Source organism: Eubalaena glacialis, chromosome 11, assembly GCF_028564815.1.
Source record: "Eubalaena glacialis isolate mEubGla1 chromosome 11, mEubGla1.1.hap2.+ XY, whole genome shotgun sequence".
Classification (NCBI taxonomy): domain Eukaryota; kingdom Metazoa; phylum Chordata; class Mammalia; order Artiodactyla; family Balaenidae; genus Eubalaena; species Eubalaena glacialis.
The window spans coordinates 11,966,450-11,983,670 of record NC_083726.1 but is presented as its reverse complement, the minus strand read 5'-3'; the positions used below and the strand labels follow the sequence as shown (position 1 = coordinate 11,983,670).

Genomic DNA, 17,221 nt, shown 5'->3' with positions numbered 1-17,221 from the left:
GCGGGGACTCCCCACTGCCTCACTGGCTTTGCCACCTGAGCTGAGGAAGCTCCTTACACAGGTACATGACCCAGCCTACTGCACGCGACAGGCCGGGAAGCACCAAGTCCGACCCTTCTCCGCGTCTGGGGCGCGAGCACCGGTGGGAAGGCGCCCATGAGCGCCGGCACTCACGAATCGAGAGGAGTTGTCGTTCTTGACGGTCTTGGCGTTCCCGAAGGCCTCCAGGATGGGGTTGGCCTGCAGCAGCTGTCGCTCCAACTCGCCCTGGAAAGGAACCCAGAAGGGCAGTGAGGGCCAGGCAGCGGCGTGGGCTGGCAGACCTGCCCCGCCAGGCGGAGGGGAGGTGGCAGAGCTGTGTCCACACATCCGACGTGCCAGGGACGGGGGCTTCCGGATGGGCTCTGGCCACACCGGCCTTGGCAGTCCCTGTGTCACTCCAAAGTGACCTTCCCGCCAGGCATCTGGAAACCCTGCTTGGTTTGAACTTACTTCCCTGGGCTAACCGACCAGTGATGGAAAAGGAAAGCAGGCAGCCCACCCAGCTAGCTCTGGGGACCTGGCCCAGTGGCCTCGATCAACCCTGGAGGATGCGTTGGGAAGCAGCACGTGAGCCAAAAAGAGGCATGAAGGCACCATTCCTTCCCCTGGACAATTTCCATCCCAGGTATGCTGGCCTCCCTCTGTCCTCCTTGCCTCTAATCCCCACCTGACAGACCACAAAAAAAATTTTTTTTCCCATAGGACAAGGAGAGAGGGAACCAGATCCACAAAAGACACCAGCTCATCCGTGTCCTCATCGTCTCATCCGTGTCCTAATAAACTCTGCATTTCCCCTGCTGGTCCCGTCCTCCACTCCTCACCCCGCCCAAACCTGCTCCCAGCAGGTCAGGCGTCTGAGCATGGGATCAACAAGGCCCACTTCGGGTTCTGAATTACTTATCAAGAACACCAATAAACCCTACTTGGGGTCTCATGACACCCGGTGGTTGACAAAATGCCTTCTTATTTACGCCTTCTTAACCCTGGATCCTCATGATACTTAGGGTAGGAAAGACAGAGTAGCCCCATTTCAGAGAAGAGAAAACAGTGGTTGAGGGAGGGGGAATGATTTGCCCAAGGTCATCCAGCCATCAACCAGCAAAGCAGGTCATCGAATTCAAGGCTTCTACCTCACACCTGTCAGTCACTGCCCTGTCTCCCCTGCACCCCCAGCCCCACTTGGGGGCTCTACCCTGTCAGGTGGGCAGGCCTTTCATCCTCCCAGCAGGCCAGGTAATAACTAACACTGCCTGAGGAAAATATGGCTCTTGTTCACCTTAATACTTGGGCACCCTCTAGGGAGAGAGAACATCACGCAAGGGCCAGGTGGGGTTTTATATTTATCAGCAGGGCTGGAGTCAAGCCAGGACTTTCCGGAAATAAAGGCTGCCTGTAATTTGTGATGAAGAGGAGAACGGGTAGTAGCAGGGGCTCCCGGGAGAGCCGTGAACTACAGCCTCCCAGGCACACCTGCCGCAGAAGAGACCTGTCCGCAGAGCACCAAGGATGCTCTGGGGTCGGGCCGAGCCCACCAGAGACCAGAAGGGGCCCCCGCAGACACTCCTCTTCCCACAGCCATCCCCGGTCAGGGCTCCTCCCAGGGCTGGGGAGTCTTGTTTTCGGACCGTACAGATTAAGTGGAGGAGGGTCAGTGGAGCCACAGGCAGGCTCTACAGGAGTGCTTGGCACCAGCGGTCATAGGACACTGGGCCTCCATCCCCCGGGCTCAGGTGGGCCTGGGAAGGCGGCCAAGGCAGCCCACGGAGCCAGATTTGGAATGAGCTCTGCTCACCCACCCACTACAACATCCTCTCAAAGCATAGGCCAGGCTGCCAAGCTGGCCGAGCCACTCCCGTTCCCGCAGTCAGATGGGAGCTTGGCCCCTACCGGAGCCTGCCACCAGCCTGGAGGCAGAGCTAAGGCCTCTGTTGGGGACACGGGCTGCTACCGTGGAACGTGGGACTACCAGGCCAACCCAGGAGCGACCACCTCGGATTCCCAAGCCAAGCTCCCTGCTGACAATAGCGGCGGCTAACCTACGAGTTTCTCTTCATTGAGAACAGAAGAGACCTTTATTTTTCAATAAAGACACAGAAGAGACCTTTATTTTTCAATGAAATCCACATACTGTGAAATTACGAGGTAGGCAGCGTATGCTCATGAGGTTTGGAATTACCCACGCGGTTTCTGAAGGGCTTCACTGGGTGGAGTTTCTGCCCGGGGCTCTAACTAGTACACAGAAAACAGAGGGAGGAAGAGGAAGAGCATGAAAGGCCACTGTTCAGCCTCTGGAAGTCCACCTGGAAAGTCCCTCCACCAAGCTCTGCTTTGCCAACCTGCCATCTGGCCAAAGCCCGGTCCCCCACAAGGTAAGGTCTGGGGTGTCCCAACGGGCGGTCTTGGGATGAGCACCTGGGTCACGGCGGGGAGCGCACTCCCGCAGAGTATGCTGTGACAGGCCCAGAACACAAGGGCGCAAACCAAGTTCAAGAGTGTCTCGTGGCCCAGCTGTGTGTGGAAAATCACTATACAGCTTCAGGCAAGGAAATCAACCAAATTGGTCAATGGCCTTTACAACTGAGGGCCTGAGCGGTCACGGGAAGCCAGGGGCAGCCTATTCGATCACTCGAGTTGAACTTGGAGCCGGGGACAGGGTGCCCGCCACACACAGCGGCCTGAGAAAGGGGACGTGACAAGTGTGCCTCTACCTGTCACAGCCCTCACCTGCCGTCCTGAGTGCTGGGGGCCTGCCTTCCCCCCCTGCAGCTGGAGCAGCCCCAGACGGAAGGCGCGTGGGTCTCCCTTCCTGCTCTCTAACTGTGGTACCGCCTCCCATCCTGCAGGGCAGGGACTCCAAGGCCACCCTCCAGAGATCCAGGCACATATTAGGCATTCAATGAATAGTTGGGAAATGGATTTTACTGCAAATCCAGAGATGGAAAACCACAGCTAGAGAACTCCTAACCTCATAGCCCTGTTTTAAAAATAGGTCCCCTAAAAAGAATGGAAAATGGGGGAGGGAGGTGGGTAGAGAGAGGGAGCAAAAGAAAACTTCATTCGTTTCTAAATATAACTCTTGGAGAAAGATTCAGAATGCCTTGCGAAGTTGGACACATGAAAAGTTACTTTTGGTTCGATGCCAGAAGACTGTGCTAGTTAGGACATTCTGCAGGACACACCCCAGATCCACATGCAAAGAGACACACACCGCTACTTACTTATACAAGCTGCACACGGCGCCCCGGGAAGTGGGGGGGGGGCACCCAGATGGCACAGTTCCCCCTGAAGGCTTGAGGGGACACCACTGGCACTTAGATTTCACGGGGAAGTTTAAGAGTATGTGCTTGAGAGAAAGAGAGAGCGCACCACACGGGCATGCTTCAGACTGATCACACCTCACTCTGGGGAAGCCTTGTGCGCGGCCTTCCCGGCACTGCTTCGGGCTGGCACCGTGGTGGCAGGCGGGAGCCACCCATCTCCATCTGGTCCAGAACACTGAGCGTGTGAGGGTCCGGGAGGGCAGATGACCACTCCGCTGTGCCTCGGTCAGGGTTCTGCACGGGGCCTTCCGTGCCGTGTGCCCGTGGGAACTCTGGGCCTGACCGGAGCGTCTGAGAACAGCTAGGTGGTGAGGTCTGTCCCCATTCTGCAGGAGCTGTCATTTCAGAGTGCACGCGAGGTCACCGTGTGTCACAACCCAGCCCCTCCTCCCAAGACAGTCAGTGAGCCGAGCCTACGAGAAGAGGTCTAGACGCAGAGAGTGACAATGGTGTGGGGTGAAAAGCTGCTTAGAAAAAAAAATCGTAATTCAAGGGCACACGATGGACAGAACACGCATTCCTGGTGTAGAACGTGCAGTAAACGTGCAGCTCACCTAGCGAGGACACTGCTGGGTTCGACCACAATCCACCAAGAGGGAGAGGGGAAAAAAAGGGAAGTGAGATGTCTTTCCAGCTGCCCGTTCTCTCTTCGCTGGGGGCTGTCCACCCAGAGGCACTTCAACAGCAGGGAACAGAAGCAGGGGTCCCAGTGCAGGCCTGCCCGAGATCCTTCACGTCTCCATCAACTTGAGAGCCAAGTTTTGGAATCTCTCTTCCGACCTCAGAGGTGGGGGCCGCGCAGCATTAGCTGCGAACCTCGGGCGGTCTCCGGTTTCCATAGCGACTCAAAGTTAGGAGGTCAAGGGAGAAACGGGCAGGCTACCACCAGACCCACTCCCAGCCTCAGTGAAAGCAGGCCTGGCCTCTGCTTCAGTCCCCCAAACACTCTCATTTTGAGCCAAACCACGAATCATTAAGTTCTCTTCCTCGGGGAGGAAGGCCTGCACTCACCTGGTCCTTCTTGCTCTTGTGTGAGGACGCCACGTGAGCCAGGTACTGAATGACTTTCTTGGTATTCTCCGTCTTGCCAGCTCCAGACTCGCCCCTGCCGGGAGAGCCAAGCAAGTTCTCAGGGGAGAGGTGGCCAAATCTTCGGTGTCTGCCCCTTTCCCACTACGAGCTCTACTGTCTCCCATTCTGTGGGGTGCCAGTGAGGGACCCAACAGCCAGCAGCAGGAAAGGGGACAGGCAAACAAATGCTAAGCTCTGAAATACTCACTCGGGCCATTTCCCATGGCCCTCCACAGGCCTGACCAGAGTAAACTTCTGTCCGCTGCCTGCCCTGGTCACTTGGCAGCCTTTGCTTCCAAATGTCTCAGGAGTCAGTTTTAGGCAGCTGTTGACTCAGGGGTCAAAGGCATTTATACATGTTCCCTCGAAACTTCACTCGAAGGAATGTTTCGTACCGTTAACTTCCTTGGCAACGGGTTTATTTATCAGCTCCTTGTTAGGTTCAGAGGACGGAGGTGAGAAGCCCAGATAAAGAAAGCCACGGTTCAGCACCAGAGTGAACGTGTCCTGGGGGCCCAAGCAGCTCCCAACCCTGCCTTGTTGAGAAGACGCTTGCTGTTCCTCTCTGCACTGCCACCCTCATCTCCACCGCCTCCTTTGAGGAAGGAGATTAAATCTCTGGCCATGAAATCAAGCTCATCCACGCTGCAGGACCACTAAGGAGCAAACATGAAGCCTGTCTCTTGGGGAAGCAGCAGGGGCTTGAATTGGGAATGGATCTCATCGACCTAGGTTTTGGTAGGGGTCTTCAAGAGCGAGAACAGATCAGGGTGACACCGGCCCTGCCACCTGGACAGAAACACTTACGTGCACAAAATGGACTGGTCCTCTCGGTCTGAAACAAAAGAGACATCAGGTTAACCTCCAGCAGACATGAAAGCCTCCCGCTCCAGCTTCTGAAGAGCCGCCCATCGTCCTGCCCACTTCCCAGGAGCGCGAAGCCTGGAACACTGGCCCTCCATGCCACCGTCACGGGGAGGAGGGACATTCCTGGGTGGCAGCGACATGGGGCAGCTGTTCCCTCCTCCGGGAGCTCAAACTGCCCGCCCTGGCCGCCCACCTGGCCCCATGACACTGAAAGACTTCTGTCGCTCCCCCTCTGAGAAAGCCAACCTCTGGAAAGCTCCCCGGGAGTCTACTTTCCTGCCCCGCGTGTTTCTAACTGGAGGTTGAGGCTGTTAGAAACAAGGCCTGCGGCAGGTGTTTTAAACACTGTCCCCATCCGGGTAAGAGGCACAGGTAAGACGTGGGGTGAGCGGTGAGGTCAAGGCTGGCTTTGCCATGGGACAGCCCTGGGCTAAGATGCTGTCTTAGAGCTCCGGCCTTCCTGGAGCCCTGGGGGATGATGGTATACGACGTGGAAGTCACAAACACGAAAGCACCAGTGTGGGGTCTGGCACGGGGAAAACTCTCAGTAATGGGAGTTTGGAGGCAGCTCGGAAAGAACAGAAGCTCATCAGAATCAGCTTCTGACCAGTTTCTGTGAGCCCTGTGGTCTCCAGGCCTGGGGGTCAGGAACTTTCAGCAACTCTCCCAGCTCTGTGAACCGGTCAGCAAGTACGGATGTAAACAACGCACTCCCCTGGAAGGCAGGAGGAACAGTAATGCCAGGCTTTGAAAGCGAAGTTTCTCAAAAATGCTGTAAGATATTAGGGCTGAACTGGCTCAGGACCGAGTGTACAATTTTAAGCAATAGCTGAAAATATAAACTCATTTTATCCCATTGCCTGGGATACGCCCACCTCCTGGAGGTCAAATCAGCCTGAATCCAGGACCAGGCTACTGACCAACACGGGGCTGCAGTGAGCTCTGTAATTCCCGAGTCTCGGTTTCCTTATCCATAAAGTAAACGTGCTACTAACTCCCTGGCAGGATTAGTTTGAAAAACAGAAAGAACGTGAAAAGGATCCAGCCCGGAACCCTGTAAATAGAATGAACTCCACAGGTGGCTGCGGTCTGCCCACTTCCCCATCATGAAGTCGCTGTGATGGGTGGCGACGGCTTGGTCAGGGCAGCGGGAGAACTAGTTGAGAACTAACAAGGGTTCTGGTAGCTGTCAGTGGTGTCAGCGCTGGATAGACACCGACGTCGGTGATCAGGAAGGACACCCACACCGGCTCAACTGCCCAGCCAGGAACCTGCAGGGCATCAGGAGGGTGACTCAGGGCTGCCTGTGTGTATGGCCTCGGGAGACGGACTTAGCTGTTCGGCACCAGTAGAGACACCGTGCAGCGAGGCCACCTGCCCCTCCGTGAGGGGAGCCTCCAGCGCGCTGATCCCAGCAGCCTGCGCGGGTGGGCATTTACGACCACCTCTTCTCCTGTCTCGGGAGGGAGAGAGGGAGTCCGGCCAGGGAGAAGCAAAAAGAAACCTCGCATCCAACACAAGCTGCAGCTGCCCCTGCCCTCCCTCCAGCCCCTAGAAATATCAACAGCGCGGGGGGTGGGGGGGGTGCGGAGGGAACCCGGCCACTCACACAGACACAGCCCACACCCTGCCCCGCACCGGGCAAGGGCTCAGAGCAGACCCAGAGGGTGACCTTGCTGCCCCCTCTCGATTTTCCCACAGGACCAGGCCCTGCGAGGCTGCACAGCAGGGGCTGAGATAGACCTGGCCGAGTCTCATAGACCCGGCCGGCCGGTCTCGATAAGGCAGCAGGGAAGGCGGGGGGGCGGGGCAGGGGGGAGGCGCGGCGGGAGCGGTGCTAAACGCTGGGGAAGCCGTGGCAGCTTCCAGCACCCACCCCACCTTGATGAGTCTGGAACCAACACAGCTACGATGGGGCTGCACCTCCCCCACTGCATCTCGGCGGAGGCCCAGCAGCGGGCGTGTTCCGTCCCCGCTGTGAGAGTGGCAAGAATGTACCTGTACGGGGCGGGCGGGCAAGCAGCGGCGGCTGCCACTACCATAAAAGGAAACGTTCCCATCCCTCCCAGAAAGAACCGTTTTCCCAGGGCTGCCCAGGCCTGGTCCTTGGGATGGCTGGAATTCCTCTGATTGTGTGAGGAGTCGGATGCTGAACTGCTGAACAACAGGAAGCAGAGCCCCCAAACACACGCGTGTGGGCACACACACACAGGCACACGTGCACACACAGACCCACGTGCACACGCAGGGACGTGGACACGCGCGCACACAGTGCACGTACACGGACACAGGCGTTCTTAGGCACGTGTACAGACACGTGTGTATGCACACAGGCACATGTACACACAGACACACACGCCTGTGTGTGCACACACAGGTGCACGGCATACAGAGATGCGCACACACACACACACATAGACACAGGCCTGCACACGCTTCAAATCCCAATTTCAGACCCAAACTCCTCATGTAACCTCCATCCACCCCACCATCTCCAGCTCTCCCTCCCCTCTGACCTTCCACCTCCAATTCCTGAAGCCAAGTGACCACTGTCAACACAGCGTAAAAGGAAACCCTCCAATCCTTGCATTTTACACTTTAAAGAAACCTTAATTTGCTTTGCCAGAACATTCATTTGGGCAAATGCTTTCACAGAGGAAAAGTGATGGGAGGCCTTTCTGATTTCCTCAACTCTGCCCCCACCAGTGGGTGCCCCCAAATCCACCTGCCCACCATGAATGACACTGTGGCCCCCAGCGTTGGTCTTCGCAGTTTTTACAGTGGGTTTGGGTCTGTAATCTCTTAGGAGGTAGGTAAGGCAGGCACTGTCCCTGGTCTGCCCAAGCCTGTCTCACCACACTTCTGCTCGGTTCCTGAGCACAGAAGCATCTCTTCTGGGTAGGGGGTGGAGGGAATTCTCAGCAGCCAGCCGGCTCTCCGCCTGGCTCAGTTTACTCTGCCAGAGCCCCGGTGCATTCCGGCCGGGACCCTCCTTAATGCTCACTCCCCACATGGTCAGCTCTCAGGACACGGACCCTCGAGGGTCCAGACCACTCCATTGTTCGCTCAAGTCCTTATTTGGGTCTACGTGGACCAAAGGCTTATTTGAAAACACCCTTCCTTCCTCCACAACAGAGGAGACAGACAGACAGACAGGAACCCAACAGCCCAGAACCAGGGGAGTGTGCCCACCAAAGACGACCCTGTTCTGGGCAACAGGCTCCCCGCAGAATGAAGACATTAGCCTGACTTGGGCCCCTGAACCCCTCCTGCCCTGGTCCTGACTTGACGGGGATGGGGTAGAGACAGAAAACGAATCTCTTCAGTGCTTTTCAACTCTTTTAAAAGCAGCAGCAGCCTTTCCTCAGGAAAAAATCTTCCTGAGTCCCTAATATGAAGAGCAGGAGATAAAAACCAGAGTTGCTTGGGCAGTGGAGATGGGGCTCCTGCGAGCACACTTTACAACCACCCGTCCATGTGTCTGGAGCAGCGGCGGAGAGAAGAAAGCCAGGGGCTGCGCGCCCTAGAGCCCGGGGCAGGAGCCTTGCTCTGCACGGCCCCTCGGGATGCCTGGCCCCTTGGCCTCTGGGGAATCAGAGGGCAGGGCCGCTCCAAGGACCGAATGATGTGGGTGCCTGAAGCACGAGGCACAGTGCAGGCGCTTGGAAACTGCCCTTAATGACCCCAGCCCTTTGCACCTCCCAGCTCTCCCCACTGCGCAGCCTCCTCGGAACACGACAGCGAGGAAGGTTTTAAGTTACATGTTCGGTGATGAGGCCATTCCCTCCCCTGATTTTATTTTAAACCCCAAAAGCCCTGAGGCCTTTTGGAGCCGATTCCGATGTCCAAACAGACAGGTGTTTCCAGCCAGCTCGGAAGGCCCCGGCGCAGGTGGGCGGAGGGGAGCCCTGACAGCAGGTATTTCGGCCCAGGTACAGGCTTACGCGAGGGGCCTTCTGGCTCACTTCCTCTGTGAGAGGAGCTGCCGATTCTTGTCCATAAAAGGCCACGAGGCTTGCTCAGCCGCGATGTGACATCAGCCCCGACAGGAAGTACAGGAGGAAGGGAAGAGGCCCGGTTCACCAACAGCGGCTGCCCAGGGCTGACTCACTGGAGCGCTCGCTAAGATAACGCCTGCCGAGCTGCCGCGGGGCTGCTCTCTGGGGGCACCTGGAAGAGGGTCCTGCCCGCGGGACCTGTCTTCAGGTCAGCCGGGTTTCTCGAGAACTGACAGCCGTGCATACGGGCCAAGCAAAAACGAATGCAAGGGCAGCTACAGGTTGGACAACACGCCTGCGTGGGGTGAGAGACGGCGTGACCCATGGCCAGCGGGCCTCAGACTGTCCACCACCAAGGGGGTTGTCTTGCGAAAACTGCACAGCAGACCCCTGTGGGACCCCTGCTCCGCGTCGCCTGGGATGGGAGCCCCGGGCTGCTGGGGCAAACTCCGGGGCAGCATTTTGGTCCCAATGGGTCAAAATGCAAAGCACTTCGCCAGGTGTAAAACGTGGAGAGACCTGTGGGTTTGAGCTCAGACCCTGGAGGCTGCGAAGGCTCTAGAGAGCACGCAGTCCAATCACCTGCATCTAGAGGTCAGGACACCAAGTCCCGAGAAACCCAATGACTTGGTCAAAGTCACGTAAGCTGGGCCAAGAACCCAGGCCTCCAGATGCCTGCCTAGTTCCCCACTTTGCTCCCACAGGGCAGGGCCCTCTGTGCCACCAGCAACCCCACCTCAGTGCTGCGCGGAACAGGCCATCCCCACTCACGATGTGTCACACCGGCCTCGCAAGCTGTCTGCCACTTTCTCCAAAGCCAGCCCAACTCTCAAGCTTGGGTTACAAGCGCTTGGGAAGCAAACAGAGAGGCGAGGAAAAGCAGGTGCAAAATAATGCTTCCCGCTAGCAGAGGCCGCGGGTTGGTGCCACGCCTCAGAGGCCTCATGTCGCGGAGCCCTGGCAGCCTGCCTGTCTGCCTGCACCGCAGTCAGCCAGCAAGGAGGAAAGCCTGCCAGTGGCTCCCAAGCACACGGCGTGGTCACCAGCAATGTTCTCGCCAGGTACAAGGGTCGGCCCAGACCAAGCAGACGCTCGATCAGCAGCTTCCAGGCCAGAAGCCAGCTGGCCCCGACCACTGCCTCCACCCACGTGCTCCCCCGGGTAGGGTCGGGGTTTGAACCCCAGGTACAGGAGACAGAGATCGGGCAGCCCTCCCCCACCAGCACCCCTGACAATTAGGAAGAAGCCCAAGGGACTGCTCTTTCATTCTGTTCGGGGGCAAGCGAGGCCCCCGACAAGCCCTCTCTTGGCCAAAATGCATCCGGCGGCTCACACAGGTGGGCTCCCAGCGCACAGGCAAACCCGCCAAAACCACTGCTGGTTGTTTATCCACCTTCCTGCGGGCAGGGCCGGAAGTGAGAACTTCTCCGTGTGGGGTTGCTGCCGAGGTTGCTCATGAGCCTGCCAGGATGGAGGGAGATTCAAAAGCCACGTGTGAGCGTAGACGGCCCACTGCAAAGGTCATGAGGACACAGGGGTGGTAGTGGGGGGACCTGACAACCCCCGAGGCCAGTTCTGCCCTGCTCTGAAACAATCCCTCGGGGAAAAGAAAAGACAGGCAGGAGGAGGCCCTGGCTGAGTCCGGTACAGAGAGCACTAAGCCACAGGTCACAGCTCTGCAGAGGGCTGGGCTCTCGGGGGAGGACAGGAAGGAAGAACAAAGGGACACAAGCAGGAAATGAGATGGACACCGCCAGGCAAAGCTCAGGACAAACTTGGCTCCAAGTCGGAGCACAAACAGCCCTCCAAGGAGGACAGCAGGCTTTGCGAATGTCCCATTCCCAGGTTCGGCCAACCTGGAGAACCAGGAACACAAATGCTAGGAGACGAACCACAGTGGCACTTGAAGATGCTCCCTGCAGAAGCCAGTGGCTCCGGTCGCCTTGAGAAGGGCACTCAAATGAAATAAAAGATGGACTGGTAACTGTTGGGCCAGATTTTGCTCCTGGAACAGGGCTTCTGTTCTTGGCTTTCAGCTTAGAGCTCTGCCCTACTGTGTTTGAGGTCCAGCTCGTGTTGGAGAGACCAGCTCTTCGACAAGAGTCAGGAAGCCCAGCTGGAATGGCACCCCGAGCCCCAGTCAGCACTGTTTTGCCAGAAGAACAGAATTTATTACAAAGGTCGACACTGGGCCATTAGCCTTGGTCAAGACTAAAGGGATTTTACAGAAGCCACTTATGTTATCCTGACTTTTAGGCCTGCAGACTCTCAGCTCTCTTATCTCTAGTTTTAGGGAATTTACTTTGTTCTCCTCTGATAGCTTAATTCCAGAAATCAGGCAGGGGAAGAAAGCAACCCTTTTCTCCAAATGCACCAATGTTCAGCCCTGACATACCAGGACATGCTCTCCTGGGGTCTCAGGGCCAGAACTTGAGAAAACAGGAAAAACGAGCTGCTAGGCAGTGTTCAGCAGGCAGTGAGAGAGGAACTCGGCCAGGGAAATTAAAAGCAAAAAGCAGCTTAGCCATTAGAGACTATGCAGGTGAGTTTTTGTTGTTTGTTTGTTTGTTGGGGGGAGGGGGGTTACAGTAACAGAGACATGGGCCCAAGTTCTCGACCACCCCCAAAGTTTCAGGTTCCGAGAGGTCACTTCTTTCTCCTCTCCCACTTCAGGCGGCCCAGAGCAAAGCAGAGCCGCCCTGTTGGGGTGGATTAAAAACAAAACAAAAAAGCAAGCCGAAAGCTGAATCCTTGAAAAGGACCCATTAACCACAGATTCCTCTTCTAGAAAGACCATTATACAGAAATGAGACTGACAGGCGTGACCACAATTAAGTAGCCTCCTTCCGTGGGCCGACTTTCCTTCTGGGGGCGCCTAACCAAGCAGCCTCCTTGTCCGGGCTTCGGTGTTGGGGCAGGGGGCCCAGGGCTGCCTGTCACGACGCCCCTCTGGTAGGCCACCAGCACATCAACAGAGGACGACTCCAGTGCCACGGAGGAACCGTCTCTCGCGTGCACGGCATTCTCCCGAAGACCCCCGAGGCCATGTCAACCCCAAGGCCTCATGCTGCCAGCTGAGGCCCGTGGACCACATCAGACAAGCTAGAGGCTGCGTCTGCTGGTGCACACCTGTGTATCACACGGTCACTGCAGGGAATCAGCTACAACAAGCCACTTCCTGTACGTGCTGGTACCCAGAGCCTGGCCTCTGGGAGGATGCTCACCGAGGAGATTAAGAAGCCACCTGAGGAAGCACTTGGTTATCACTTTCATCACGCAAATGGGAGCATGGACGGACGGGATATGCCGTGGGCAGGTCTTGCGGAAGGCAGGGACTGTTCAGGCAAGACACTGCATCTCCAGGTCCCACTGCTACCTTCTAATGGGCACCTGTCACAGGCCAGGAACCGTACACATGGCCCCTTGTTTGATCCTGACAGTAACCCTGCCAAGTACGTTTATCCGGCCAAGAGGCAGATGAGAAAATGAAGGCCCAAAGTGGACCCCAGTCGGTGAGGACGTGACAGAGCCAGACGCCGACTAGTCTGAACCCTGTGCTCTCTATTCTGCACGCTTCTTGGTCACAAGGCAAGCTTCTCCCCTAATCTAAGGCCGAGAGAGACCCGGCAGACTCCTTCTGGTGACCTACTCCAGACGCGCTGTGTCATTTGTCAAGGCGGCCCCCGAGACAGGTGGGCCCCCAGGTGCTGGACCCCCATTCTCCTGCTGCAGTGTACCTGCCTGCCTCTCAGGCCGCCCCCGCCCCCAGCAGGCCCCAGAGGGGCTGCGTCCAGCATGGGCGGCCGGCAGGGGTAACCGTGTGGCAGGGGTGACAGAGCGCAGCCCTCGGGGTGAGCTGCTGCCTCCAGGCCTCCCTCAGACAGCGGGGCCTTTGTGTGCCGCCGGCTGGCAGGGCTCCCTGGCAGGGCCTGAGCCTCCTGGCCGGCACATTCCTGTTTAAGTGGAATCATCACATCTGCGGCTTCCTCGGCGGCCTGTCCTGGTGAATCTGCTCAAAGTCATGGTTTACTGGACCGTCGAAGCACTTCCTAGCCCCTCCCCAGCACGGAGCTTTTCCTCAGGAAAGACCTTGGAGGGCAGACAGCTTCACGGGGGCAACAGGCGGCAGGGCGGGGAAAACGCCGAGAGAGGGGCAGGAGGGCCCCTCCGGCCCTAACCAGCCAGCCGGACGGGAGCATCCCTCCAAACACCAGCCAGAGGGAAGGAGGACCAACGGCGCCCTGGAGGCTGGGCACCAGGGCGGGAGTCGGGAGACCTGGTTTCTGGGGCTGGCTCTCTGGGGGCCTTTGGGCAAAGTTAGTTAATGTTTCTGGGCCTGTCCCTTTACCTGTGATGCAGGAGGATCGTCCTCAGATGTGAAGAGAACGCTCAAATTCTGCCCTTCCTTGTTTACCCAAAAAGGTTAGTCAAGCACCAAGAGGCATGTGGATACTCACCGGGCCCTTGGTGACCAAACACTCCTGGGGCAGCTTCCGCTGAGAAGCAGAGGTGGGATTAGTGCAGAGCGAAGGGTTAAATAGTTCTTGGATTAGTTTAGGTCTGGAATGAGAGCAAACCCTGCTGCCACTCCCCCAGGAATGCTGGGAGCTCATTAAAATACCATACAGTCACCGAAAGTGAACCAAACCTGGCATTCTAACTAATTAACAAAGAAGAGGGTCTTTTTCTACTATTCCTGGGGAGATAACGGAGCTCAAATTTTCGGCTGGCCAGTTCTCCTGTGAGAACACACACACACTCTTTCCCACTGAGGGTGGAAGCCAGAAGAGCCCTTTCCCCACCCAGCCGTGCGTCTGACAGACCACGTGCTGCTTCTCCCGAATTCCCCGGGCAGCCCTTTGCTACCCTGTCCCTGCAGGGCGGACGTCTGCCCTCTGCTCTCTCGCATTTTCCCGGCCTCAGACCATTCAAAGCCTTCCGCGCTTTACAGAATCCTGAGGAACGGTTCAACCACAAGGTAGGAAGGCCCAGTAATGCCCAGGACAACAAATTAACCTAACGGGAAAGCCAGGGTTGGGAGGGAGAACCTACCAGGTTACCGCAACTTTAATTAAACCCAAGGCTGAGGATTAAAACAAACAAAACTGGGCCGGGTACGTCTGGGCTGTGCTGCAACCATTTATTGACGTATACCTGCCAGCCTTTCCACAGGAGCCAACCTCCACGGTGCCATTCTGACCACCCCAGGCCTCGGCGGCCACACCTTCCTCTGAATTCCCAAGACAGCTGCCACCTGCCGCAGTCACGCTGGCACCAGGTGTAGGTGGCGACTTGTCCTGTTATACAGCTTTGGCCACAGATCCCTGTGTACAAACATGTCTGTCTCTCCACCTGGATTGCCATCGCCTCCAGTGCCAGAGTAATGTACTCAACCTCTTAGTATTCTGGCACTTTCCAATCTACTACCTCCATGGCCTAATCCAGGGTACCATATGCTGCCATGCCCCAACCTGTGCCCATGGCAGACAGCACTAATCTATCCCAGCATTCCTTGGCACTGAGTCTCAGATCCTTTGTCAACACAGGGTTAGGCAAGGCACTACTGATTGATGGGAGCTGACACTTAGAATAAAACCAATCTGCAATGCTTAGTCCAATGGTTCTGCAGTGGGGGCAATTTTGCCCCCCAGGGAACATTTGGTAGCAATGTCTAGGGGCCTTTTTGGTTGTCACAATTGCAGAGGGAGGGTGCTGCTGGCATCGAGTGCGTAGAGGCCCGGATGCTGTGAAGCATCCCATAATGCTCGGGACAAACCCCCCCCCACCCCCCAAAAACAGAGAATGGATATCCAGCCCCAAACCGTCAATGGTGCCAAGTTTGAGAAACCCTGGCTTCGTCCGACAAATAGGTAAAGTAACCATGTAATTCATCATCCAAACTGGAGTGCTTCTGAAAGTGAGAGAGGGCAGTCCTAATACTAACTGCAAGACGGCAGGCATAAATCAGGACTTACAGGCAAACCAGAGCATTTAAGAGATGAAAGACGGAGGGAGGTCCCTAGGAGAAGTCAAAGAGCTCATCTCATAAAAGTCTCCAGACAAAGCCACCAACTCCCCTACTTGGCAGAATAAATGCTAGTATGTCATAAGCCACAGCCAGCTCAGGGAGGAAATCTTTTTCTAGTTCTTGTTTAAAGAAAAAGCAGAAAAGGAACCGTCTGGCCGTGGCTTTTAGGATGTAAGTGTCAGAGAACAGACCTGTGTTCCCCAAAGCCAGAGGGGCAGCATGTGCTAATAAGTAAGACACGCTCTCCAAAAGAGAGGCACTGACTCTAACAGCCTGCAGACCCCAAGGCTCCAGTGTCCACACCTGACTCGGGGCAGGCACCAAAGGCTCCACCCGAGAACCTCCTTCACTGGTGAACCGTCTTGTCCTAACAGGGGCAACTTCTGTTAATTAACTTCCTCCCTGTCCCAAGAACAAGAAATCTGTTGCTGATTTGCAGGTCAACTGTGTGCGACAAGAGGGAACTTGGAAACGTCCTCGGTCAACATGGGGGCTGAAGAGCTGCACCGAGTCCAACATGAAGAAGCAGAAACGGGCAAAAACTTCTCAGATTGAGGTTTAGAAAGTACGCGGACCCAGCACCTACACAGATAATTTTTAAAAAGCACCAAGACCTTAGGTTTCCTGTGCCTGCAGATGTCCAAAAGATGAAAACACCCACCCATTTACCCTCATCATTTGGGGTGGCTCCTCAGTTCCCATCAAGGCCATTCCATTATGGCCAAGACTTCCTGATCAACACAAAGGAAAGCTCCAGCCCTCTAAAAGTTCCCTTTTTTTTTTTTTCCCAATTATATCCAACCTATAACGCTGACTTTTGCCCCTCAAAATTCTTTGTGGTTGTTGAACACGTAAAAATTGGGCGAATCTCTTTGGGAAGAAGTCCCACAGATTGTCAGAAAAAAGGCTGGCAGTCCAGTTCCAGAGACTCCGACTCCTGGCGCCATGCTGTACATCATACATTATTCTTATCATAATGGCTTGGCAAGAAGTGAAAAATCCCACTTGCTAGAAAACCTTTCAGGTCTGGGATCCAAGTGTGGGAACATGCCCTAACTCAGTTGTGCAGAGCTCAAGAATACTCCAGGGTGCACTTCCTGCATGAGGCCAATTATGAGAGCAAGGAGAAAACTGACTCATAACCTCTAGAGACAGACTCAGGCTCTTCTGGAATCTCACAGAATGTTCTCCTACCAGACTGTTCTAGTTAGCACTCTGAAACAGACATCCTACTTTAAAACTAAAGGGCTGGCTTCTTCAAGGAATTTTGATAGACGTGAACATGAGCCGAAGGGTAGGCCAAACTTGTACAACCTGCATAGTTCACCAAGCTTGGCAATGAAACACCTTCCACAGCACTATGTGGATGGTACAAGACAGACCCACATGTTGCCATTTTAAACCACTAAACCAGGGACAAAGTTGTTAATACAATAAGACTCATTACCACCACAGCCTAGATTGACTACGAAGTTTAAAGAAAAAAAAATAAAGGATGCCCATGTAATAGGACATGAAAAACCACTATCAATACAAGATATGAGAACGTAGCCCTGTGCTAGGTAGTTGACTAAGCTCTGAGAATATAAAGGCAACATGGGCCCAGTCCACACCTAAGTCAAAGTATTACTAGGACTAGCCCAGACATCCTCCCTGGCTGGCAGTAATGCTCCAGTCATGTCTTTAACAAAAGACTAGAGATTTGCCAGCTATTGCAGGGCAGATGGAACAGGCATGGCGGTTTCAAGCAGAGAGGCCTACTGGAGAAATGTAAGGAGTTCCATGTAGCCAGGAAGTTGGAGAGGTAGGCAGCAGGCCAATTACAAAGGGCACCGTATGCTGCTGGAGGGTTTAAGGGTTATCTTTGGGGCCACTGAGGAGACTTTTCAAGAGTT

General features: G+C 55.7%; 1 protein-coding gene across 1 annotated transcript in view; it reads right to left on the bottom strand.

Moving 5' to 3' along the window:
- Positions 1 to 17,221, bottom strand: part of MYH9 (myosin heavy chain 9) — a 90,088-nt gene that overhangs the window by 35,869 nt on the left and 36,998 nt on the right. Inside the window, exons 4-6 of the mRNA XM_061206501.1 lie at positions 5,241 to 5,268; positions 4,374 to 4,467; positions 175 to 267 (exon numbers count right to left, since the gene is read on the bottom strand). Of these exons, the coding sequence (XP_061062484.1) occupies positions 175 to 267; positions 4,374 to 4,467; positions 5,241 to 5,268 (215 nt within the window). The remainder of the gene's footprint in view (positions 1 to 174; positions 268 to 4,373; positions 4,468 to 5,240; positions 5,269 to 17,221) is intronic.